The following is a 19,537-nucleotide window of genomic DNA, read 5'->3' as shown; positions in this document are numbered from 1 at the left end:
ATCATAAGTTAGGAGTTTATCTGGGAGCCCCCAGGAGCAATGGCGCCTGGGGCAGGGCTCAGCCACTTCTGGTACATGCTTAAGGCTGTGTTGCAAGCTGTATTCTGTTGCCATGCCTGGTCCTTCCCAGACTCTTCTTCCTGCTATCACCTGGCCCAACTGCCATCATTCAGATACTGCTGCAACAGGGAACCAGGGTTTGCTCCCATCTGTGGTTGTCATGGAGACACATACCAACTTGCATGTACCTGCCACTGACCTTTAGACTCAGTGGAGCACTACTATTAGTCCTTGGTGCAGATAGATTTGTCCCAGATTGAAGATAGGCACAGGTAGGTGATAACGTCCAGCCCTCACAGAGGTTACCCAAGGTCACCCAAGGTCACCAGTGCTTCTGGTGGCCCCAAAGCTCAATGCTGCCCCATCACACTGCTCTCTAGCTACAGTAGTCCTGTCAAATACAGTCAGCAGCACTGCACTGAGAGCTGAGGGAAAGTAAAAGTGGATTTATGGGATGCCTGATACCTGGTGTCACGTGACACAATTCATGGGAAGACCCAGCACAGGTCTATTCACCCCAGATAGGGAACAACAGATCAAAGTAACAATGCCACCAAAGTTCAGCATGGTAAACCAATGAGTCCATTGGAATTACCCAGCAGTGTAGGCGAGGGGTTACAGACAGGAGCAGGGATGAATCAAAGGCAGCTGCATCACTAAAGTCCATCAACAGCTCATAAAAGCTGAAGTCCTAGCCGGGAAGTGGTGGCACACGCCTTTAATCCCAGCACTTGGGAGGCAGAGGCAGGCGGATTTCTGAGTTCGAGGTCAGCCTAGTCTACAGAGTGAGTTCCAGGATAGCCAGGGCTATACAGAGAAACCTTGTCTTGAAAAACGGGTGGGGGTGGGGGGAAAGCTGGAGTCCTGGCGCTTTCCTCACAATTTGCAGGCAGTTTGATGGATCAGAAGATTTCTTCCAGGCAGCTTGGCTGGTCTGAGAGCCTCTCAGCAATCCTTAATGTTTATGTGATCATGGAGAGGGAGGGGCCTTGTGCATCTGGTGAGTTTCAGGAACTTCCTGAGACTTGAAAATTATTGACTTCCATTGTTTTAATTTGAAGGAAATTATAATACATCTGGCAAATCCACATGAAGGGCTTTGTGTCCCTTCATTTATCTACCATCTCTGTCAGAGTCTGGATGCCAATGACAACTTGGGACCAGGTGGAGAATGGCATTCTGGTGCATCTAGGTATTCTGTATAATGCTAGTGGCAGTCATAGGTTAGATCCATCCTTGATAGCCATATTGTCACCTGTATTTCTTCTAGAATGGTGGCATCTACCTGCTGGCCAACCAGAAGGGCTGTGACGGTGACCGTCTCTACTATGATGGCTGTGCCATGATTGCTATGAACGGGAGCATCTTTGCCCAGGGCACTCAGTTCTCACTGGATGATGTGGTAATGAGCCAACCATGGGAATGGGGAGCAACCTCCACACTGCCGAGTCAGTTGACTGCCCATCTGTATAGCTCCCTCTTCCCTAAGTGTGAGAAGGGATTTCTCCTTAGGGCATGTTTTGGCTGAACATAGAGCAATGGGAAATGTCCATGCTGAATATGGGCTGTAAAAGTTGCTTGTATTCTCCTGATCTAACATCTTGGAGGCTTATCTGCTAAGCTAGGCCCAGTCCTGAAAGCTTCTAGCCCCTGTATAATCTCCTCAGGGCCTAGAATGTCTTCAGCCTCTGAGATTTACTGCTGAATAAGCTCACCCCTTCCTAGCTCTTTCTGATCTCTGGCTGGCTGATTCAACTCAGCTGTTCTGGCTCAAACTCCTCTCTAAGCTGACTGATTCAATTTGGCTTCTCTGGGCTTCTCCTGAATTGTTCTACTTGACCTCAAACTAACTCTGGCCATCTTGTCTGATCTTCTGTCTCCTTCTTCTCTGGCTCATTCTGTCTTCACCAATGTTTAGCTTGTTCTCTCTCAGCAACCTGTCTCCATACAAGTGTCCCAGTAACACTGTCCTCTCTCTCTGCACTCTTCTCTAAGTAGCTTTCCTTTCCTCTCCTTGTTAGAAGTTAGGCATATCCTCCTCTGTGGAATCTTTCTCTGATTTGTCACTTTGCCACTCAGTTAGACATCACCTCTATACTTGGGTGCTTCCTTCTACAAACTAACATTACCTTCATTGTTTGGGATTAAAGGTGTGTGCTAAGGGCTGAGCCATACCACAACTAGAAACAAGATTTTTTTTTTTCAGTAAATAACACAATCTCGGGTTTCACGGTGTGATCAAATATCCTGCAACAATGAGCTAGGGAGGAGGACCCCAGGCTGTGAACACACTGTGGCAGATACCCTGTGTCTGGGACACATGGACACAGGGACACCTGGCTCCACGTAGGGGGTGGTGGGCTTGTTTGACCCATTTTGAAAGCTGGCAGGATGAAGCCCCTAATCTAGGATTAGCAAACACTAGGCCTGGTCCTGTCATAAGGAATGGTGACCATCGGGCTTAAGTGGAGATCTTATTCTTAGGGGGATTTGGCCTAAGACCTAGCAGTTTCCCCAGGGCCTGGACAGCCTGCATTAAAGGGAGGCCTTCCTCCTGCAGTAGTAACTTTTCTAATTGGATGTCCTTTAGGGAGGGAGTGTTTACTTGGGCTCTCCATTTGAGGTTGCAGTCCATCATGGTGGGAAGGCCTGGAGGCAGAAGGTGAGGCAGCTGGTCACATTGTATCCACAGCCGGAAGCGCAGAGATGAGCACAGGTGCTCAGCGGCCTTTCTCCTTTTTATTCAGTTTGGGACTCCAGCCCATGGGCTGGTGCTACCCACACTCGGAGCACATTTTTCTATCTCAATAAACCCAATCTAGAGACTCACTCTGAGACAGGACCAAAGATTTGGTTCCCCAAGGATTCTAAATTGTTTGGAAGCTCAGAGGAGACCTCTTACCTCTCATGGGAAGGGTTTTTTTTTTTGTTTTTTGTTTTAGCGTATGAGGCCAGCACACAAGGGACAGAGTGGAAGTACCTCTGCAATTCTTCAGCAGATGGGCTGGAAGGCAGAGGGCAGCCATGCACAAACCCCACTAATTCACCTCAGGGAATCACACAGTCTTCAGAGGGGCTGGTGAGCTGCATGCCCAACACCTGGAAGATAATGGGTTTTGGCTGCCATGTTGTTCTCCATGCTGTTCCCTGCCCCTGACTATCTTCCTCTGCTCATAGGATGGCTGCAGTGACTCCAGCCATCCCATCTATAAATAGCTATGTTCAGAGTTGGAGAAGGAGGCATTGCTTTCTGTGTGTCTTTCAAGTAAAAAAGAAACACACCTACCCTAAGTTACTGAAAGAGTTGTGTCTCCTGCTATAACTGGTGGGTGGCTGGGAAAGGTCTAAATGTAATCCAGGTGCTGGTGTCAGCTGACAGATGCAGCTGGAGAGAGTTCAGGTCGCAGCAGCATCCATGTCAGGCAACTCTCACAATCACTTGTATCTCTAGCACCAGGAGTCTGATGCCCTCTTCTGGCCTCCACAGGAACTGCATTCACATGCACACACACACACACACACACACACACACACACACACACACACAGGCACACAGATGAATAAAAATAAAATACTTTCTTTTTAAAGAGGAAAGTGTTCAGGAGGGCAGTGCTGGATCCACAGGCCCTGCTGTGAAAGGTTTGACCCATGCACATGAGACAGCAATCCTGAGCTTTCTCTTCTGCTTCCTACCCAGGAGGTTCTCACTGCCACCCTGGACCTGGAGGACATCAGGAGCTATAGGGCAGAGATCTCATCTCGGAACCTGGAGGTGAGTGCCCTGGGAGACGCCCAGCCTGAGTGCTCAGGCAGGCCTTACAGGTGGCCTGGTTTGCTGTGGGCTTGGCCAAAGCCATGGGGCCAGCATGTGGAACCATGCGGAGACATGTCAGCTTGTTCCCATCCCCTGATCCCTAGCCACCACTGGTCTGCTTTCTGCCTGTAACCATGGGAACACTTTCAGGGATAGCGCTGCACCACATCTGCTGTCGTCTGCCTGGGTCCTCTCACTAAGTGTAGCATCCTTAGAGTTCACCATGTGGAAGCATACTGGGGCTCTGCTCTTTTTCAGGCAGGGTACAGTGGTATTCTACCCAGTGGCTATAGTGCTGGGTGCCTACCCACTCCTCTAGAGGTTTGAGCAAGTATAGGTTTCTTTTTCCTGGGTGTGTCTGTTCAGGAGTAAATCCTCAGGCTCACACTTGGCCCTCACATTCAGGCTATTGAAGAGGCCTGTTCACTTGAGTGGCTGTTCCCCCTCCCTTTCCCACAGTTTAGGGGAAGCTCTGTAACTTCTCTGCCTTTGCAAGCACTTGTCAGCACCTGTCAACTTTGATCAGTCCTTCCCACTTCCCCATGGGCTTGTCTATGTCTCTGATGGCTGCTGGAGTCCTGTGCCTGACCCGTGAAGGCTCCAAACTGCAACTGTCGCTGTGTCCTGTCGTCTCCCCTGACAGGCAACCAGGGTGAGCCCATATCCCCGGGTGACGGTGGAGTTTGCCCTTTCGGTCAGTGAAGACTTGTTGAAGCCCGTATCAGAGCCTGTGGAGTGGACATACCACAGGCCTGAGGAGGAGATAAGGTGAGATAACACCCCCTGGGCCTAGATCCGGTTGTTTTGTGGACACCACCGTCCTGGTGACCGCCAATGTTTGTCAGTTCCAAAGCCTGCCCAGGGTAGGTGTTATGCTTCATTTGAGTTAAAGATTGTACAGTGGCTGCTACATAGTGAATTCAAGGACAACCAGAACTACATAGTGAGACCCATCTGAGAGGGAAAAAAAAGATGCTGTGGTTGAACAGACCAGGCCAGGCTGCCTGGTTCTGCTCAGGGTAGTCTTGTGCTGTGATCTTAACCTCTCAGGCACTGCCCCAGATCTCAGTGTCCCCATTCTAGATGAGGGATCTCGGGGGGTTTCCACCAGACTTGTTTCAGAGCCAAAATGCCTAAATTGACATGAAGTGTGCTTATAGCAGATAGCCCAACGAGAGCACAGTTGTATCTCTGTACTGCCTTCTGGGAGCTCCGTGCAAGGCTACTGCATAGATGCAGAGAGCCGGGCTTAAGGCTCCAGACTCAATACTGTTCTCTCCCGCAGCCTTGGACCTGCCTGCTGGCTCTGGGATTTCCTTCGACGGAGCAAACAGGTAGGCTGTATTTTTTCCATGTGCTCTCCCTAGTTGGTGTGAGCCTAGGGTGGGTTAATGATATTTTTCTTTGGGGGAGTGTATATCAGTGAACTGGCCAGAGATCAGATGGGTGAAACCTGCTTTGAAACTGGTGGTCTGTGGAGCTGTCGAGAGATGGAGGAACTCCCACATCTCCTGATGTGTGCTCATTGTAGGACTGGAGAGGCAGCCTGGGACCCAGAACAGCATCTCCTGTCCTTTAGGAAACCTCTGCCGATCACGTGTCATTTGTCCACCCCCAGAATGATGCTGAGCCCTGTGTTCCTGTAGGGCTCTGGGACTCACAGTGTTGTGCTAGGCTGAGGACTGAGTGGGTGGGGTACAGCCTCTCTGCAGCTTGATTCACACAGTACTTGGTTGGCCTCTTCCAGGCTGGGTTTTTCCTGCCCCTGAGTGGCGGTGTGGACAGTGCAGCCAGCGCCTGCATCGTCTACTCCATGTGCTGCCTGGTCTGCGATGCTGTGAAGAGCGGAAGTAGGTGACATGATGTCCATGGATCTGAGGAGGGCGTCAGGTTTGGAACCAGGCAGGGAGCAGAGGACAAACCCAGGTCGGGGCACTGTAGGTGAGGGAGGCTTTGTTACTGGGGACAGATGTCACCTGTCCTACTCAAGTCCCAGAACCCAGGTCAGTAAGAGCCATTCCTGGACAGTTAGGATGTGTCCTTGTCTGCCTGCCACTGTCTGTCAGCATTGCAGCCCTGGGGGACGGACACAGGTTTTGGAATCTGGCAACCTAGAACCTTATTCCTCCATGGGTGCAGTGGTACTAAGAACAGCCTAAGGAGCACAGGAGCAGAAGGTTAGCCCAGCACAAAACACAGGTTAGCCCAACACAGACCGCAGTTAGCCCAGTGCAGAGCAGTGAGTGAACACAGCTAGCCCTGTGGGAACGGGGGCCAGTGTGCAGGCACTGGGGAGAGGGACTTGCTTTTTTTGTTTTAGGACTATGGGCAATGGACTAGGCTAGATTTGTGGTCTCTAGAGTGATCAGTGGGAGCTGGGTGCGAGGGAACGTGCGAGATGGACTGTGGGAGATGGATTGTGGCCTTAACTTCGGACCAGAAGTAGCTGGGTGGGCTCTAAAGATGGACTGGGGTTCACGTGTGGGAGCTTAGGATCAGACTGGGGTACCTAGGACCTATACAGGCTCCACAGACATAGACAGAGGTTGGCACTTGGAAACTGTTATCTGGTTGCATGGGTGCTTGGGAGGGAGGCCAAGACTTTGTGCAGATAGTAGTTCTCATCCTGCTATGGTGGCTCCAGATCAGCAAGTGCTGACAGACGTCCAAAACCTGGTGGATGAGAGCAGCTACACCCCTCAGGATCCCCGGGAGCTCTGCGGACGGCTGCTCACTACTTGCTACATGGCCAGCGAGAATTCTTCCCAGGAGACCCACAGTAGGGCCACAGAATTGGCTCAGCTGATTGGAAGGTAGGACTCTATCCTCTGCTGAGCTCAGGCTGACCCCATGGCAGAGGTCAGAGCTGTGGCTGCAGTGTCTTCATATGTGTCTGGCAGCTGAGTGCTGGGGGTGGAGTCAGAATTTAAGGAAACAACATAGCCAGACTATATAGTCCCAGATGATACAGTTCACACGTACATGCACACATAAACATGTGCATGTACAACATAAACATGCATCACCCAGCCTTGCTCCTAAGTGCAGACGCAGATCGTATATTTCTATCAGCAGAATACCATAGCACTGGTCCATCAGGCTTTGGACATAGCTTGCAGGCTGTGTGGGGGAGGATCAAGGAGACCTTTCTAAGAGGTGTGATTGCCTCATCCAGAATGTTCTTTTATTTAATGGCTCTTTGGAAGAACAAGAAACTGCCTGTCACACAGCCAAAAGCCTCCCACCAGCAGTTCTGTTCTTAAGTTTATGCCCAAAGGAGTTACAAGTCCAAACAGTTCCCCCTACAGGATGCCCCTGGTTGTCAGCTCGTCACAGTAATGAGAGGAGGGAATGACTCAAACGCCCATTGGCTGATGAATGGCCAAACAAAATACCGTCTACGCACACTGTGGAGTATTACTCTGAAGTAGAAAGATATATATAGAGTGCCTTTGCAGCATAAGTGACCCTTGGAACTGTCATACTGGGTGAAACACAGCAGGTGTCCAAGGCCAAGGCATGCACAATTCCATCTCTGTGAGTTACCCAGCCCAGCATATCCCTAGCAGATCTGTTAGTCCTGACAGTGGATTGGCGATTGTCAAGCTGGGGCAGGTGGGAATGGAGAGTGACGGCTACTGAGCAGGGTTTCTTTCTGGGGTGGCGAGCAGTGCCATGGACCGGGTTCGTGCGGGGGATCCCATGCACGGGATGAGAATTCTGGTCAGGTGGGCAATAAGTCAGCGGATGACAGACAGACTTGAGACACAAGGGTGTGGTGAATCTGAATGTATTTGTGCAAGGTGAAATTCAGGCTTAAATACCATACAGCAAGCTGGGCAGATGACAGGAGCCACGTAGGCGGGTGGGGGTTACAGCAAGAGGTGCAGGACTGAGGTCACGTAGGTAAGTGACCGCACATCAAGGTCAGTGGAGTCTGGTAGCCAGGTGTGAAGCAGGAGGAAGAGGAGTGGAGCCCTCCCTGTTGAGGCTTTTTGGTATTCCTATGCTAACTCCCTGGTCCTGCTGGAGGCAATGACTAGGAGGTTCTGACCTGACACTTCTAGCTAATGTCATTGAGTGAGAGCCCTTCATTACTCTGTAGTATGTAAAACATTTCTAACTATTGTGAACTATCTATTGCCCTAAGGAATGTGCTTGACCTCTGTTGTTAACTTTGGCAAGGCAGATTTCTTGAGAGAAATTCCAAGTTATGGACAGCTTGGTATTAAACTAGGATAGGTTGGTAACATTGTGTTGGCCAGGAAACAATGTCCAATCTTAGCCATTTACAAATCATTTCTTGGGGTACCTTTATGCCTAAATATGAGGGCGTGTTGACGATTGGAAAGACTAATCTGGAACATGTCTGAGTTAGGAGATACCAGCGACTGTCTGAATATCCAGGAGGCACAGAACTCCTTTTGGATCCTTATTGCCTCTTATCCTTAATCAGGCTTTTACTCCCGATATTTTGCATGTGACTGGAGTAGATGAGTGTGCGTGGCAGAGCAATAGCGGTTTTACAGTGTTGTAACTGTGCTGACCATGGTTGAGTCCCATGCTGTTGGGCGGTAATAGAGGACCAGAGAGAAGGCTAGTGGGTAAAGGTGCTTGCCGCCAAGCCTGATGTCTGAATCCAGTCCCTGGGACCCAAATCCTGTAACGAGAGAACTGACTCCCAAAAGTTGTTCTCTGACCTCCACACACATGCCATGGAATGTGTGCCACACCAATACATGTGATAAGAAAATGTTTTTAATTTATTTTTTAATTATATATATGGCATAGGTATGTGCATATAAGTTATAGATGATTATGAGCCCCTATGTGGGTGCTGGGAATCAAATCCAAGTCCTTTGGAGAAGTAGTCAGTGCTCTTAATTAATGAGCCATCTCTCCAGCCCCAAGGGATATATATTTTCCCCGCTTTGGAAACAGGTCTTGCCCTGCAGCTCTGGCTGACCTGGAGCTCTCAGAAATCCACCTGCCTCTTTCTCCCCAGTGCTGGGATTAAAGGCATGCACCACTACACCCAGGCCCAAGGAATGTTTTTAACTGGCAGTTAAGAGCATGTCTTAGCATGCTTGTGCTGCTCCCTGCTCTTCCAGCTACCACATCAGTCTAAGCATTGACACTGCTGTGAAGGCTGTCTTAGGCATCTTCAGCCTGGTGACCAGGAAGTTGCCTCGGTTCTCAGCCCACGGAGGGAGCAGCAGGGAGAACCTGGCCTTGCAGAATGTGCAGGTAGGTGTTTAAGCCTGGCTCTGCTCCTCACAAAGACATGAAGGAGAAGGCAATGGAAGACAGGAGCCCGGGGAAGAGGTGAGCAGTGCTGGATTAACCTGCAAGTCTACTAGAGACACTGGCCATGCAGCCATGCTTTGGGTTGCAGGTCTGTGAGTGTTCAAGCATAGGAAAGTGTGTGTGGTTGTATGTGCCCCTCTAAGCCTTGGAGAGGCTGTGTGCCAGAACATGACCACACACAGGTGAATGTGGGGACCTGTGAATTTCATGGAGGCCTGGCATGGTTGGCCCTGCCCCACCCCTGGGCTGCCTTGGCTAGCCTACATGCTGCCTGTCAACAGGGAGAGAATAGGTTCCAGGGTTTGTCTGTTGAGGTGTCAGCATTGCCATCTCTGTTTGCCCCTTGTGTGTATGGCCTCCTCTCCAGTGGTAAATGGTGTGGAGGGCATTACTGAATATCTTCCTGCCCGCCATTACTCAGTGCTGGCCTCCTGTCACTCTTGGTGCTATCACCCTGCTGTGGACTGGTGCATGGGGAGCCTGGGAGGCTTCTCTCGGCACAGCACAACACGGCACATCACAGCTTGATTCAACCTATCTGTGTTCTAGCTCTGTTGTTCCTGTGCTGGGATTGCATTGTAGTGCAGCTGTTTCCTGGGTCCTAGCATGGGATAACTTCCTTTTTCCCTCACCCAGGCTCGGATTAGGATGGTCCTTGCCTACCTATTTGCTCAGCTGAGCCTCTGGTCTCGGGGTGCTCGAGGAAGCCTTCTTGTTCTTGGATCTGCCAATGTGGATGAGAGGTGCGTGTGGCTGGGATGGACTCAGGCACCTCAAGTCTCTAGATGGGAAGTTTGGTCCTTTCAAGACACCATCTCCTTGTAATATCAGGATAATCCAGAGAGTGCAGACCAAGATCCTTTTGTCTTTCCCCAGCCCTGCTCACACTCAACCAGCTCAGGTTGCTTCTGTCCCTGGTCTACCTCCAGCTCTGGTCAGCCATGTTAGGACCTCCACCTCCTCTTCCTTTCCTGTCCCATTCATCAAAGGTCGTGTCATTGCAAACAGTTTTCCAAACAAGATGGCTATTTTTCTATGTGAAATGAAGACAGATCCCTTTGTTCTTTGCTTTAAAAACATCCAGTGGTTCTCTTGTTTCCAGGTACGATCCACCCAACCTCTGACCCAGCAGTGGAGACTGGTAGATCCCCTTCCCAAGCTTGATTTTCCCACTTTCCTTGGGTGAGCTGCCACACCTCCTAACTGTTCCCAGGTGCTTCTCATTAGCTGAGGAATTTTAAAACATCATGTATACATTGATTGTCTTTTTGCCTGTCTAGTTATGAACTGAGTCACCCATCTACCAGCCAACCCACCCATCCATCTGCCCACCCATACATACATATATAATACATACATACATATAAACACTCATCTATCCATCCACCCACACATACATACATACATACATCCCATCCATACATCACACCCACCTATCCATCCATCCACCCACATATACATTCATACATACATCTATCTACCTGTCCATTCACTCTCACAGCCATATATCCATCCACCTATTCATCTATCCATTCATACATATATACATACATACATTCATCCAGAAATCCATATGTATATCTACATACACCCTCAATCTTCTATTCATCTACCCACCCACATATACATACACCACCACCACCACCCCTGACATTCATAGTTTGATTTGGTTTGACTTTGAGACAGCTTCTTATGAAGCACTGGTGGCTTCAAACTTACTATGTAACCCAGACTGCCTTCAAACTGGAAGCAATCCTCCTGCCTCTGCCTTCTGAGAACTGGAATTATAGGATTGTGTCACCATACCTAGCAGGTTGTGTGTGTATGTGTGTTTGCGCGCATGCACACACAGCCAGCATTTGCCATAACACAAGTGTGGAGGTCAGAGGACAACTTCCAGTGTCAGTCCTCATCTACCTTGTGTGAGGCAGGCTGTCGTTGTTCACTACTGTGTACTCCAGGCTGGCTACCCGCCAAGGTTCTGGGAATTCTGTCTCCATAGGAGTGCTGGGATCACAGATGGGTACCACTGTGTCTAGCTTTATGTGGGTGCTGGGGATCTGAACTCGGATCCTCATGATTGTGTAGAGAATGCTTTACCTACAGGGCCATTCCCCAGAGCCCAAGACTGTACTTTTTTTCTCCTCAGTGAAGGGGAGGGTAAGAATCACCAGTGAGGGTAGGGTTGAGAAGAGGAGACAGGAACATGATGGGTTTGCCACCCCTCTGCAGTGGCACCCAGCTTTGTTTGTTTGTTTTGTTTTTTCTTTTGGGGTTTTTTTTGCCAAAGATTTTTTTTCCAAGAGAAGCAGTGAGTCAGGAGCTTGAAGAAAGATGATGAGGCACAGCCGTAAGGATGATGGATAGTGCCTGTGGCATCTAGGGCCCAATAAGTTCCATGAGTGTTTTTGATGACTTGCTAGAGGACCTGGGACTTGGTTTAGAGTTGTCCTGGGGCTGTAGCCTCTACTGCAAACAGACTGGCAGTGGGGCCAGGTTAGGACCGAGCAGCCTGGCGCCGCTTGCCACACCTACTCCCAGTGATGTTAGGAGGGATACATCCAGTTCCACATGTTGCTGGCAGGTGGTGTAAAGAGCCATCTTCTGGGTAGCTGGTCACTCAGTATGTGGGGTACAGGTAAACCCAGGCTGTCAGGTACCTTCTAATGATTCCTGCCAGAAATCTCACTTTCCGGGAGAAATGCAGAGCTTCAGCACAATCCATGTAATTTGTACACATAACTTGGGCCCAGGAACATCCATCAGGGAGGGGCAGGAGAGCCTACGAGCCTGGGTTTCTAACCTTAGCCAAGCTACTTGGTGGTTGCCTTTGGAAAGAGAGCTGTTATCCCAGGCCTGTGGGTGACTCATAGGTGAGTGAGGGTGGGGTGGGTGTGTTCTTGCTAACAGAAGGCCTGGGCGAGGCCAGAACCATGGCCAGGTGCTCGCTATAGGCAGCCGTGGCTGATGATTAGTGTCACCTGAGCAGGATGTAAAGGAACGAAGCCAGATTCCACCAGGGTCCATGATGTGATGGAAGGTGGAGATCAGCATGTGGGCCCTGGTGTGTCTCTGCTGTTGGCTGTCTGAGTCCCACCACAGTTGTGCTATCCCTCTGTCCTACCTGAAGACGCTTTCCTGAGGCTAGTAGATTCATCACTATTGGCCAGTTTAGCTTAGAGCCACTGGGTCAGCAAAAACTCCTATGTATCCGGGAAATGGGTGATCTCACCAGGTAACACAGCATCCTGGTACAGAGCTGTGATCGTGGGTGGACTGGGAGGTAAGCCGTGAGTTGTTTGTTCTCACAGTCACTGCAGGGGAGCTGCTCCAATCCCTCAAAGTGTTGAGGCTGCTGGTCCTCCTCCAGGCCCCTGGAGGCTCCCCCCATGCCCACCACCAGCCCCACCCTCCTGTACTTCCCCAACCATCAGCATCTTGATAGCACCCTGTGGCCTTGGCTCTCTAATTCTTACTCCCCATGAGGAGGCCTGTGGTCATCTCTCAACCCCACCCTGTAATCCAGGTCCGTCTCTGACTGGAGTCAGTTTACCTTTAGGGACCTTTTCCTCATGTGAGGTCCCAGATCAGAGCTTTCTACCAGGCTGAGTGTGTGCTTGTGCGAGGTCCTGTCTTCCCTTCTGTGGCCTCTGTCCCTTGGCTCCACCTAGCTGACCCTGGCCTTCTAGACAAGCTGTTCCAAGTGGGCTGGTTGTGGTACTCAAGCATTCTGAGTCAAAACTGGTGTCTACCCAGTGTGCTCAGTATAACTTTGATGGCTTCCTCCAGGGCCTGGGCTGGGCCTCTGACTTTTTTTTTTTTTTTTGGTTTTTCAAGACAGGGTTTCTCTGTGTATAGCCCTGGCTATCCTGGAATTCACTCTGTAGACCAAGCTGGTCTCAAACTCAGAAATCCTCCTGCCGCTGCCTCCCAAGTGCGGGGATGAAAGAAGTACACCACCACTGCCCGACTTTCTTTCTTTCTTTTTTTAAATTGGATATTTTCTTTTTTTTTAAGTAGATATTTTCTTTACTTACATTTAAAATGTTCTCCCCTTTCCTGGTTTCCCCTCTGAAAAACCCCCTATTCCCTACCCCCTTTCCCCTGCCTACCAACCCACTCTCTCCTGCTTCCTGGCCCTAGCATTCCCCTACACTGGGGCATGGAGCCTTCACAGGACCAAGGGCCTCTCCTCCCATTGATGACCGACTAGGCCATCCTCTGCTACATATGTAGCTGGAACCATGAGTCCCACCCACTATGTGTACTCTTTGGTTGGTGGTTTAGTCCCTGGGAGCTCTGGAGGTACTGGTTAGATCATATTTTTGTTCCTCCTATGGGGCTGCAAACCCCCTCAGCTCCTTGGGTCCTTTGTCTAGCTCCTTCATTGGGGACCCTGTGCTCAGTCCAAATAATGGCCATGAGCATCCACTTCTGTATTTGTCAGGCACTGGCAGGCTTCTGACTTCTAGGGCCCCTGAAAGAAGGGAGCCCTTAGCCAGCACTGGTATACACTATAACCCTCAATACCCCAGGAACCATGAGGACACTGTCCTTTCTCCCTGACAGTCTCCTCGGGTACCTGACCAAGTATGATTGCTCCAGTGCGGACATCAACCCCATAGGCGGCATCAGCAAGATGGACCTGAGAGCCTTTGTCCAGTTCTGTGCAGAGCGCTTCCAGCTTCCTGTTCTGCAGACGTGAGTGCTCCTACCAGTGTTCCTGTGGCTCCTGGGCCACCAGGGCCACACTTGCCATACTCAGCCACCCTGCTTAGCTCCCTGTGCCCTACCTTCAGCTTCTGTTCCTACATCCACAGTTCTAAGTGTCTTAAGTGACAATTCTTCCAAGACTGGTTCTTCTGCTGCTGTCTCAAGGCAGTGAGACTGGTGCTGGCACCTGACAGGCCTGATCTCTGGGTACCTGTTGAGGACATCACAGCCTATCAGCCTGTCAGGCCCTGGTACCACGAAATGTCTGTGTCCTTGCTCCCCTTACAGAGTCAGTCTTGCCCACAGGGGACCTCAGCAATATGTGGAGATCCTTTTGCTTGTCACAGTGAATTTGTTCCTGGCAGCTCATAGGCACAGACTAGGGATCCTCTCAAGAGTCCTGCAGTGTGTCAGACTACCCCACCATAACTGCTTTGCCAAGTCTTCTGATCCCAACAGCCCTGTAGTGGAGGGTCCCTGCCCTGCACTTGTCAGCTTCTTCTGCCCTTGATTCATTGTCCTTTGGGTCATGAATGAGCCCAGGCATGGCCCTGCCAGTCATGCCCAACCCAACTGCAGTTTGTCTAGGGATGTCCTGCCAGAGCTCATGAGCACATTAGCATCCCTGGTGATATTAGATATTTTCGGTGTGTCTCCCTGCAGCATCCTGTCAGCACCGGCCACTGCAGAGCTGGAGCCCTTAGCTGATGGGCAGGTGTCTCAGATGGATGAGGTAAAGATGGTGGATATGTCTCCCCTTCTCACTGGGTCCTTCTGCCAAAAGGAGACCTTGCTGCCCCAGGCCCCTTGCTAAGTCAGGCTGACAGAATCACTGACCTCAGACACTCTGACTTAACTTTCTCATTGTGCTTAGGGCTGAGGAAAGGGGAGATGATATGGGTCAGAGGGAATGTGAGGAGGGCAAACAAGGACTCCAGGTTCCTCACAGCAGGTTCTCTACCTCAGAGCAACCTTGGAGTAGAGCCAGCCACCTCCCATGCCTGGCAGGGTTTTGGTCATCTTCCAAACCTGTATTTCCTACCACCCGGTGGCTTCTGAGATCCCTGGCTGGGCACCGATTTCTGGCCCTGTGGAGCCTCACCTCCCTGGACCTTTGGTCCCCAACTACAGAGGCTGTGAGACCCTCTCGGCACCACCCCACTGCATTTTGAACATACTTCTGTCCTCATAGGAAGACATGGGGATGACGTACACAGAACTCTCCATCTTCGGCAAGCTCCGGAAGGTCGCCAAGGCAGGACCCTACAGCATGTTCTGCAAACTGCTCAACATGTGGAGACACAGCTGTACACCGAGACAGGTGAAGCATGTGTGGCATCAGGCTGAGCCACCTGGGCATGACCCCAAAATGATAAGCTCACTCCACACACAATAACATTGTTTGGCTTTCATCTTTAGCAGCTTGGGGATTCCTGCCTGCTCTAAGTTAACCTAAGTATGGGCCAACTGTGCAGGTATGCTGGTGCATTACAGAGGCCTCAGAATACAGTAGGTCTCTGTGGACCAGAGGACTTACTGGGCACATAAACCCATCTGGAGGCCTCTCGGAACACAGCTCTGGGCTGTCAGAACTAGGAATGTAGTCCTGCAGTCCAGCTAGCACCAGCCCAGCTGATATATCTCCACACTGCTGTCAGGAGAAGCCATGGGCAGGGCTGGCACCTGCTGGCCACTTATTCTCCTCCAATGCAGGGCTCCCAGCCTTGAGTCTTTCCTGCCTTTTTAACCTGAAACCTGTGTGTCCCTGGCCCACCAGGTGGCTGAGAAGGTGAAGCTGTTTTTCTCAAAGTACTCCATGAACAGACACAAGATGACAACCCTCACACCAGCATATCATGCTGAAAACTACAGTCCCGACGACAACAGGTTTGACCTGAGGCCCTTTCTATACAACACGAGGTGGCCCTGGCAGTTCCTCTGCATTGACAACCAGGTAGGCATGGCCAGAGAGCTTTGTGTATCATGCCTGGGAGGACATACAGGGGCTTCCTTTGAGGAGAAAAACTTTTTTAAATGCAAAAATGGCATGGCATGGATTATTTTATTTTATATGTATGTATACACATATAGACATACATACATAGTTTTGGTTTAATTTGGTTTGTCTTTTGAGACAGGGTTTCTCTGCGTAACAGTCCTGGCTGCCTTGGAACTCATTTTATAGACCAGAAGGGTCTTGAAGACACAGACTTCTGCCTATGTTTGCCTTCTGAGTGCTGGGGTTAAAGAAGTACACAACCATGAGCATATATATATTTTTGAGACAGGGTCTCTCTATGTAGCCCTGTAGAACTTGCTAGGTAGACCCTGCAGGGCTCAAACTTGTAGAGACCCTCCCACCTCTGCCTCCAGAGTACTGGCGTTAAAAGCGGCACAACTTTTGATTAAAGCAGACTTAGCTCCTTCCCTCCCTCCTTTTCTTAAGACCGAGGTGGAAACGCCTACAGATAGCAAGTTAAACACAGCTCCTTCCCAGCCAGGCTCTGCTCCGCTGGAGAGAGACAGCTGCTCAGCACAGGGACGCGATTAAAGGGGGCAAACCTCGGACGGTACTGCACTGCAGAACCCAAGGGACCAGAAGGGACTGGCAGGAACTTTGGCTGTGGCAAGGATCCCTGTGCAGCTGGCCTGCACTTGGAGGGTGCAAGATGTACTTCCCACCTCCTTGTTAGGCGGAAGTCATCATGGTCTGGTCATCATGATGGTCATCATGACTGGGCTGGGGTCAGCGCTTCTGACATTCAGGAGAAAAGGCAGGGATGTTGCCAGATGGTCCCGGCCCCTGAGAGACTCATCCAGTCCCTTTAATCAGTAATGCCCCAGCCAAAGAAGGCTGGCATGGTACTGGAAAACCCTCTTGGCTTCTCCTTGCAAAGAAATGACTTTGTGTCCAGCTGACTTTGGGAACCACTCCCACCCCAAGCCACTCCCCAGGTGACCCAGAACAGTCAGTGGAAGTCAGTGGGAAGAAGAACGGCCACTGGGAGCAGGGAGGCCACTGGGAGCAGGTGGAGGCCACTGGGAAGCTGAGAGACATGGGTCAGAATGTTATGTCTCTTGTCCCCACTGGCTGGGCAAGCCTGCACCCTGTGTAGCTGATGTAGCTCATGTAGCATGCTTTGTCCCTGCATCCTGCTGTCACTGAGTCACAGGAATGGAACAGTTTAGCCACCAAGGGTGGAGGGTGCCCTTGCATCAGCTCTGTTTAATTTACTGTCGTGTTTATCTATGTGTATGGATATGTGAGTAAAGTGCTCATGGAGGCTGGAAACATTGGCTCTCCGGGAGCTGGGGTTACAAAAGCTTGATGTCAATACTGGGAATTGAACTCAGGTCCCCTGGAAGAGCAGCAAGTGCTCTCATCCACTCAGTTATCTCTCTAGCACCAAGCTCTGGCCTTCTTTAGTAGCAGTAAGGGCTTGGCCACTCTACCTCCCTCGAAGACCCACTTGGCGGCAGTTTCTACAGATCAGCAAGGGATTTTGATGCTGTGTGGCCTCACAGTGGGCAGAAATAGGAGCACCTGGAATCTTACCATTCACAGCGGCCACCAGGCACTCCCCTGTGCCAAGCCTTTCCCCAGCACCATCTGCATCCTATCCCTGAGTGGTTAATAACCTTCATGGGCCTGGTGGGTAGTTCCAGCAGCTGGTTCTTTGAAGGGTGACAGAGACGGTTCTGATGGGCTTCTCTTTCCAGGTTCTACAGCTTGAGAGGGAAGCAATGCAGACCCGGGGAGAACAGATCCTGGAGCTCCTCAGAGAGCCATCACCTGTGTGGAAACAGCTCCTCCCCAAGGACCCCTAAGATGAATTCAGATCACCAGTGGCCCCTGACACAGCCCACCTGGAGCCAGATCTTGTTTACCTATCAAGGAAGAGAGATTTATTCTAATAACATAAAAATATAAACAAAAATGTTCTTTTTAAGATGTATTTTATTATTTTATATGTATAGTCTCTTGCCTACATATATGTCTGTGTACTGCATGCCTGCCTGGTACCTACAGAAGTCAGGAGAGGGCATTACTCTGGGACTAGAGCTAAAGATGGTGGTAAACCACCATGTGGGTGCTAGGAATTGGACCCGGGTCCTCTGTGAGAGCAGCCAACATGGCTTCACAGGCATGCGTGTAGGCAAAAAATCAAAAACAAAAAACCAACCAAACCAAAAAAAAAAAAAAATGCACATAAAAATAAAACTCTTAAAATTCTAAAGCAAAATAAGCGTATTTATGTATACATATGTGTGTGTGTGTGTGTGTGTGTGTGTGTGTGTGTATGGATGGATGGCCACAGAGGCCAAAAGAGGGCATCAGATCATCTGGAGCTGCAGGTGCAGGCAGTTGTGAGCCACCTGGTATGGGTACTGATGAACTCCAGTCCTCTGAAAGTAACAAGCATGTGGGGATGGGTCTGGGGAACAGAACTGTGATGTGATTTCTGACCAAGGAGGGGCATCTTAAGCCTGAAACACACGAGAAGCCACTCCCCTCCACCCACACCTGCCTCCCTGCCCTGGGTTCTAGCGGGAATCTGGATGGTTCTGCCGAGTTTGCTCATGTGGAGTCTGGGAGTCAGCCATCCTTACCCTTACCTTATCCTGTGGGAACCTCCCAGGTCTGGATGCAGTGCTCATGTGGGATGGCATCTGGTCCCTTTCTCTGCCCAGACTGCCTTCCAGAGCTCTCTTCTCCCTTGCCTCTGTCCCTCTGTCCACATGCAGCCACATCTGCCTGGCTCACGGGCTTACCTCCTTCCTGCTAGGCTGGCTATCCAAGTGTAGAGTAGGGACTACTTGCTATATCAGAAACAAAGATGAACAAATTTGTGTCTTTCTCACGATGTCAGAGTTCATTGAATAACAATATATTCACAAGGTATATAGATAGCTGTTTCGGTGGCATAGCCATATTCCAGACAATCCCGCTTTCCTTGATAACCTGGCCAAGGCAAACAGTTTCTTTCACTCCAATCTTAATTACTAATATTAACTATCAGAATATACATAACACATCATATAGCATGTGTGTGTGTGCAGGTTATCCAGTAACCACAGAGGGTTGACAAGGAGTTCCCAAGAAGTCAAAGAAGTCAAAACTGAAAAAAAAAAAAAAGTAGAAGGTGCAGTCTCTGATAAGATAACAAGACAGAAGTTGGGGATGCTGTGGCAACCACTACAGGTGAGAGGGTAGGATGGGATCTAGGTGAAAGAACCAGCAGGGATGGACAGAGAGCAATTCAAGCAGGGTGCTTGCAGCAGGGAACTGAGCCAAGCTGAAGCCTCTGGTGAGTCAGTTCTCTGCCTGTCGGTCCCTGATGGGCACACACTGGCTGTCAGGTGACAGGTCAGGAAGAGCTGTTGCCATAACAGCAATTGGATTTTTGAAGGCTGATGGCGTTGGCGTTCTAATGTGCTTCCCTCTCCAAGTTCCACAGTGTGAGATGAAAAGCACCACAAAACCAGGAGGGTGGGATACAGAAGCCATTGCCTACAATGGAAACACCTACCCCAGAGGTCATTTTGTGTGTGTGTGTGTGTGTGTGTGTGTGTGTGTGTGTGTGTGTGACATGTATGCACTGCACTCTGTGCATGGATGGCTGCCAGAATCAGAAGAGGATG

At 50.2% G+C, this 19,537-nt stretch overlaps 1 protein-coding gene across 4 annotated transcripts in view; it reads left to right on the top strand.

Annotated features, from left to right (window-relative positions):
• Nadsyn1 (NAD synthetase 1) overlaps positions 1-18,141 on the top strand; it is a 30,408-nt gene extending 12,267 nt beyond the window's left edge. For 3 of the 4 annotated variants that reach the window (XM_031388995.1, XM_031388999.1, XM_031388996.1), the window contains 13 exons: positions 1,331-1,462; positions 3,758-3,832; positions 4,518-4,642; positions 5,160-5,208; positions 5,622-5,724; positions 6,519-6,687; positions 8,986-9,121; positions 9,818-9,924; positions 13,751-13,882; positions 14,558-14,627; positions 15,087-15,215; positions 15,672-15,848; positions 17,615-18,141. In XM_031388995.1, the coding sequence (XP_031244855.1) occupies positions 1,331-1,462; positions 3,758-3,832; positions 4,518-4,642; positions 5,160-5,208; positions 5,622-5,724; positions 6,519-6,687; positions 8,986-9,121; positions 9,818-9,924; positions 13,751-13,882; positions 14,558-14,627; positions 15,087-15,215; positions 15,672-15,848; positions 17,615-17,722 (1,512 nt within the window). In that variant the 3' untranslated portion in view covers positions 17,723-18,141. The remainder of the gene's footprint in view (positions 1-1,330; positions 1,463-3,757; positions 3,833-4,517; positions 4,643-5,159; positions 5,209-5,621; positions 5,725-6,518; positions 6,688-8,985; positions 9,122-9,817; positions 9,925-13,750; positions 13,883-14,557; positions 14,628-15,086; positions 15,216-15,671; positions 15,849-17,614) is intronic. The other variant, XM_031388997.1, reaches the window with a different exon arrangement.
• The last annotated feature ends 1,396 nt before the right edge of the window (positions 18,142-19,537 follow it).

This window comes from Mastomys coucha, unplaced genomic scaffold (assembly GCF_008632895.1).
Source record: "Mastomys coucha isolate ucsf_1 unplaced genomic scaffold, UCSF_Mcou_1 pScaffold21, whole genome shotgun sequence".
Classification (NCBI taxonomy): domain Eukaryota; kingdom Metazoa; phylum Chordata; class Mammalia; order Rodentia; family Muridae; genus Mastomys; species Mastomys coucha.
The sequence above is the reverse complement of the archived record's forward strand: the minus strand, read 5'-3'. Positions and strand labels throughout refer to the sequence as shown.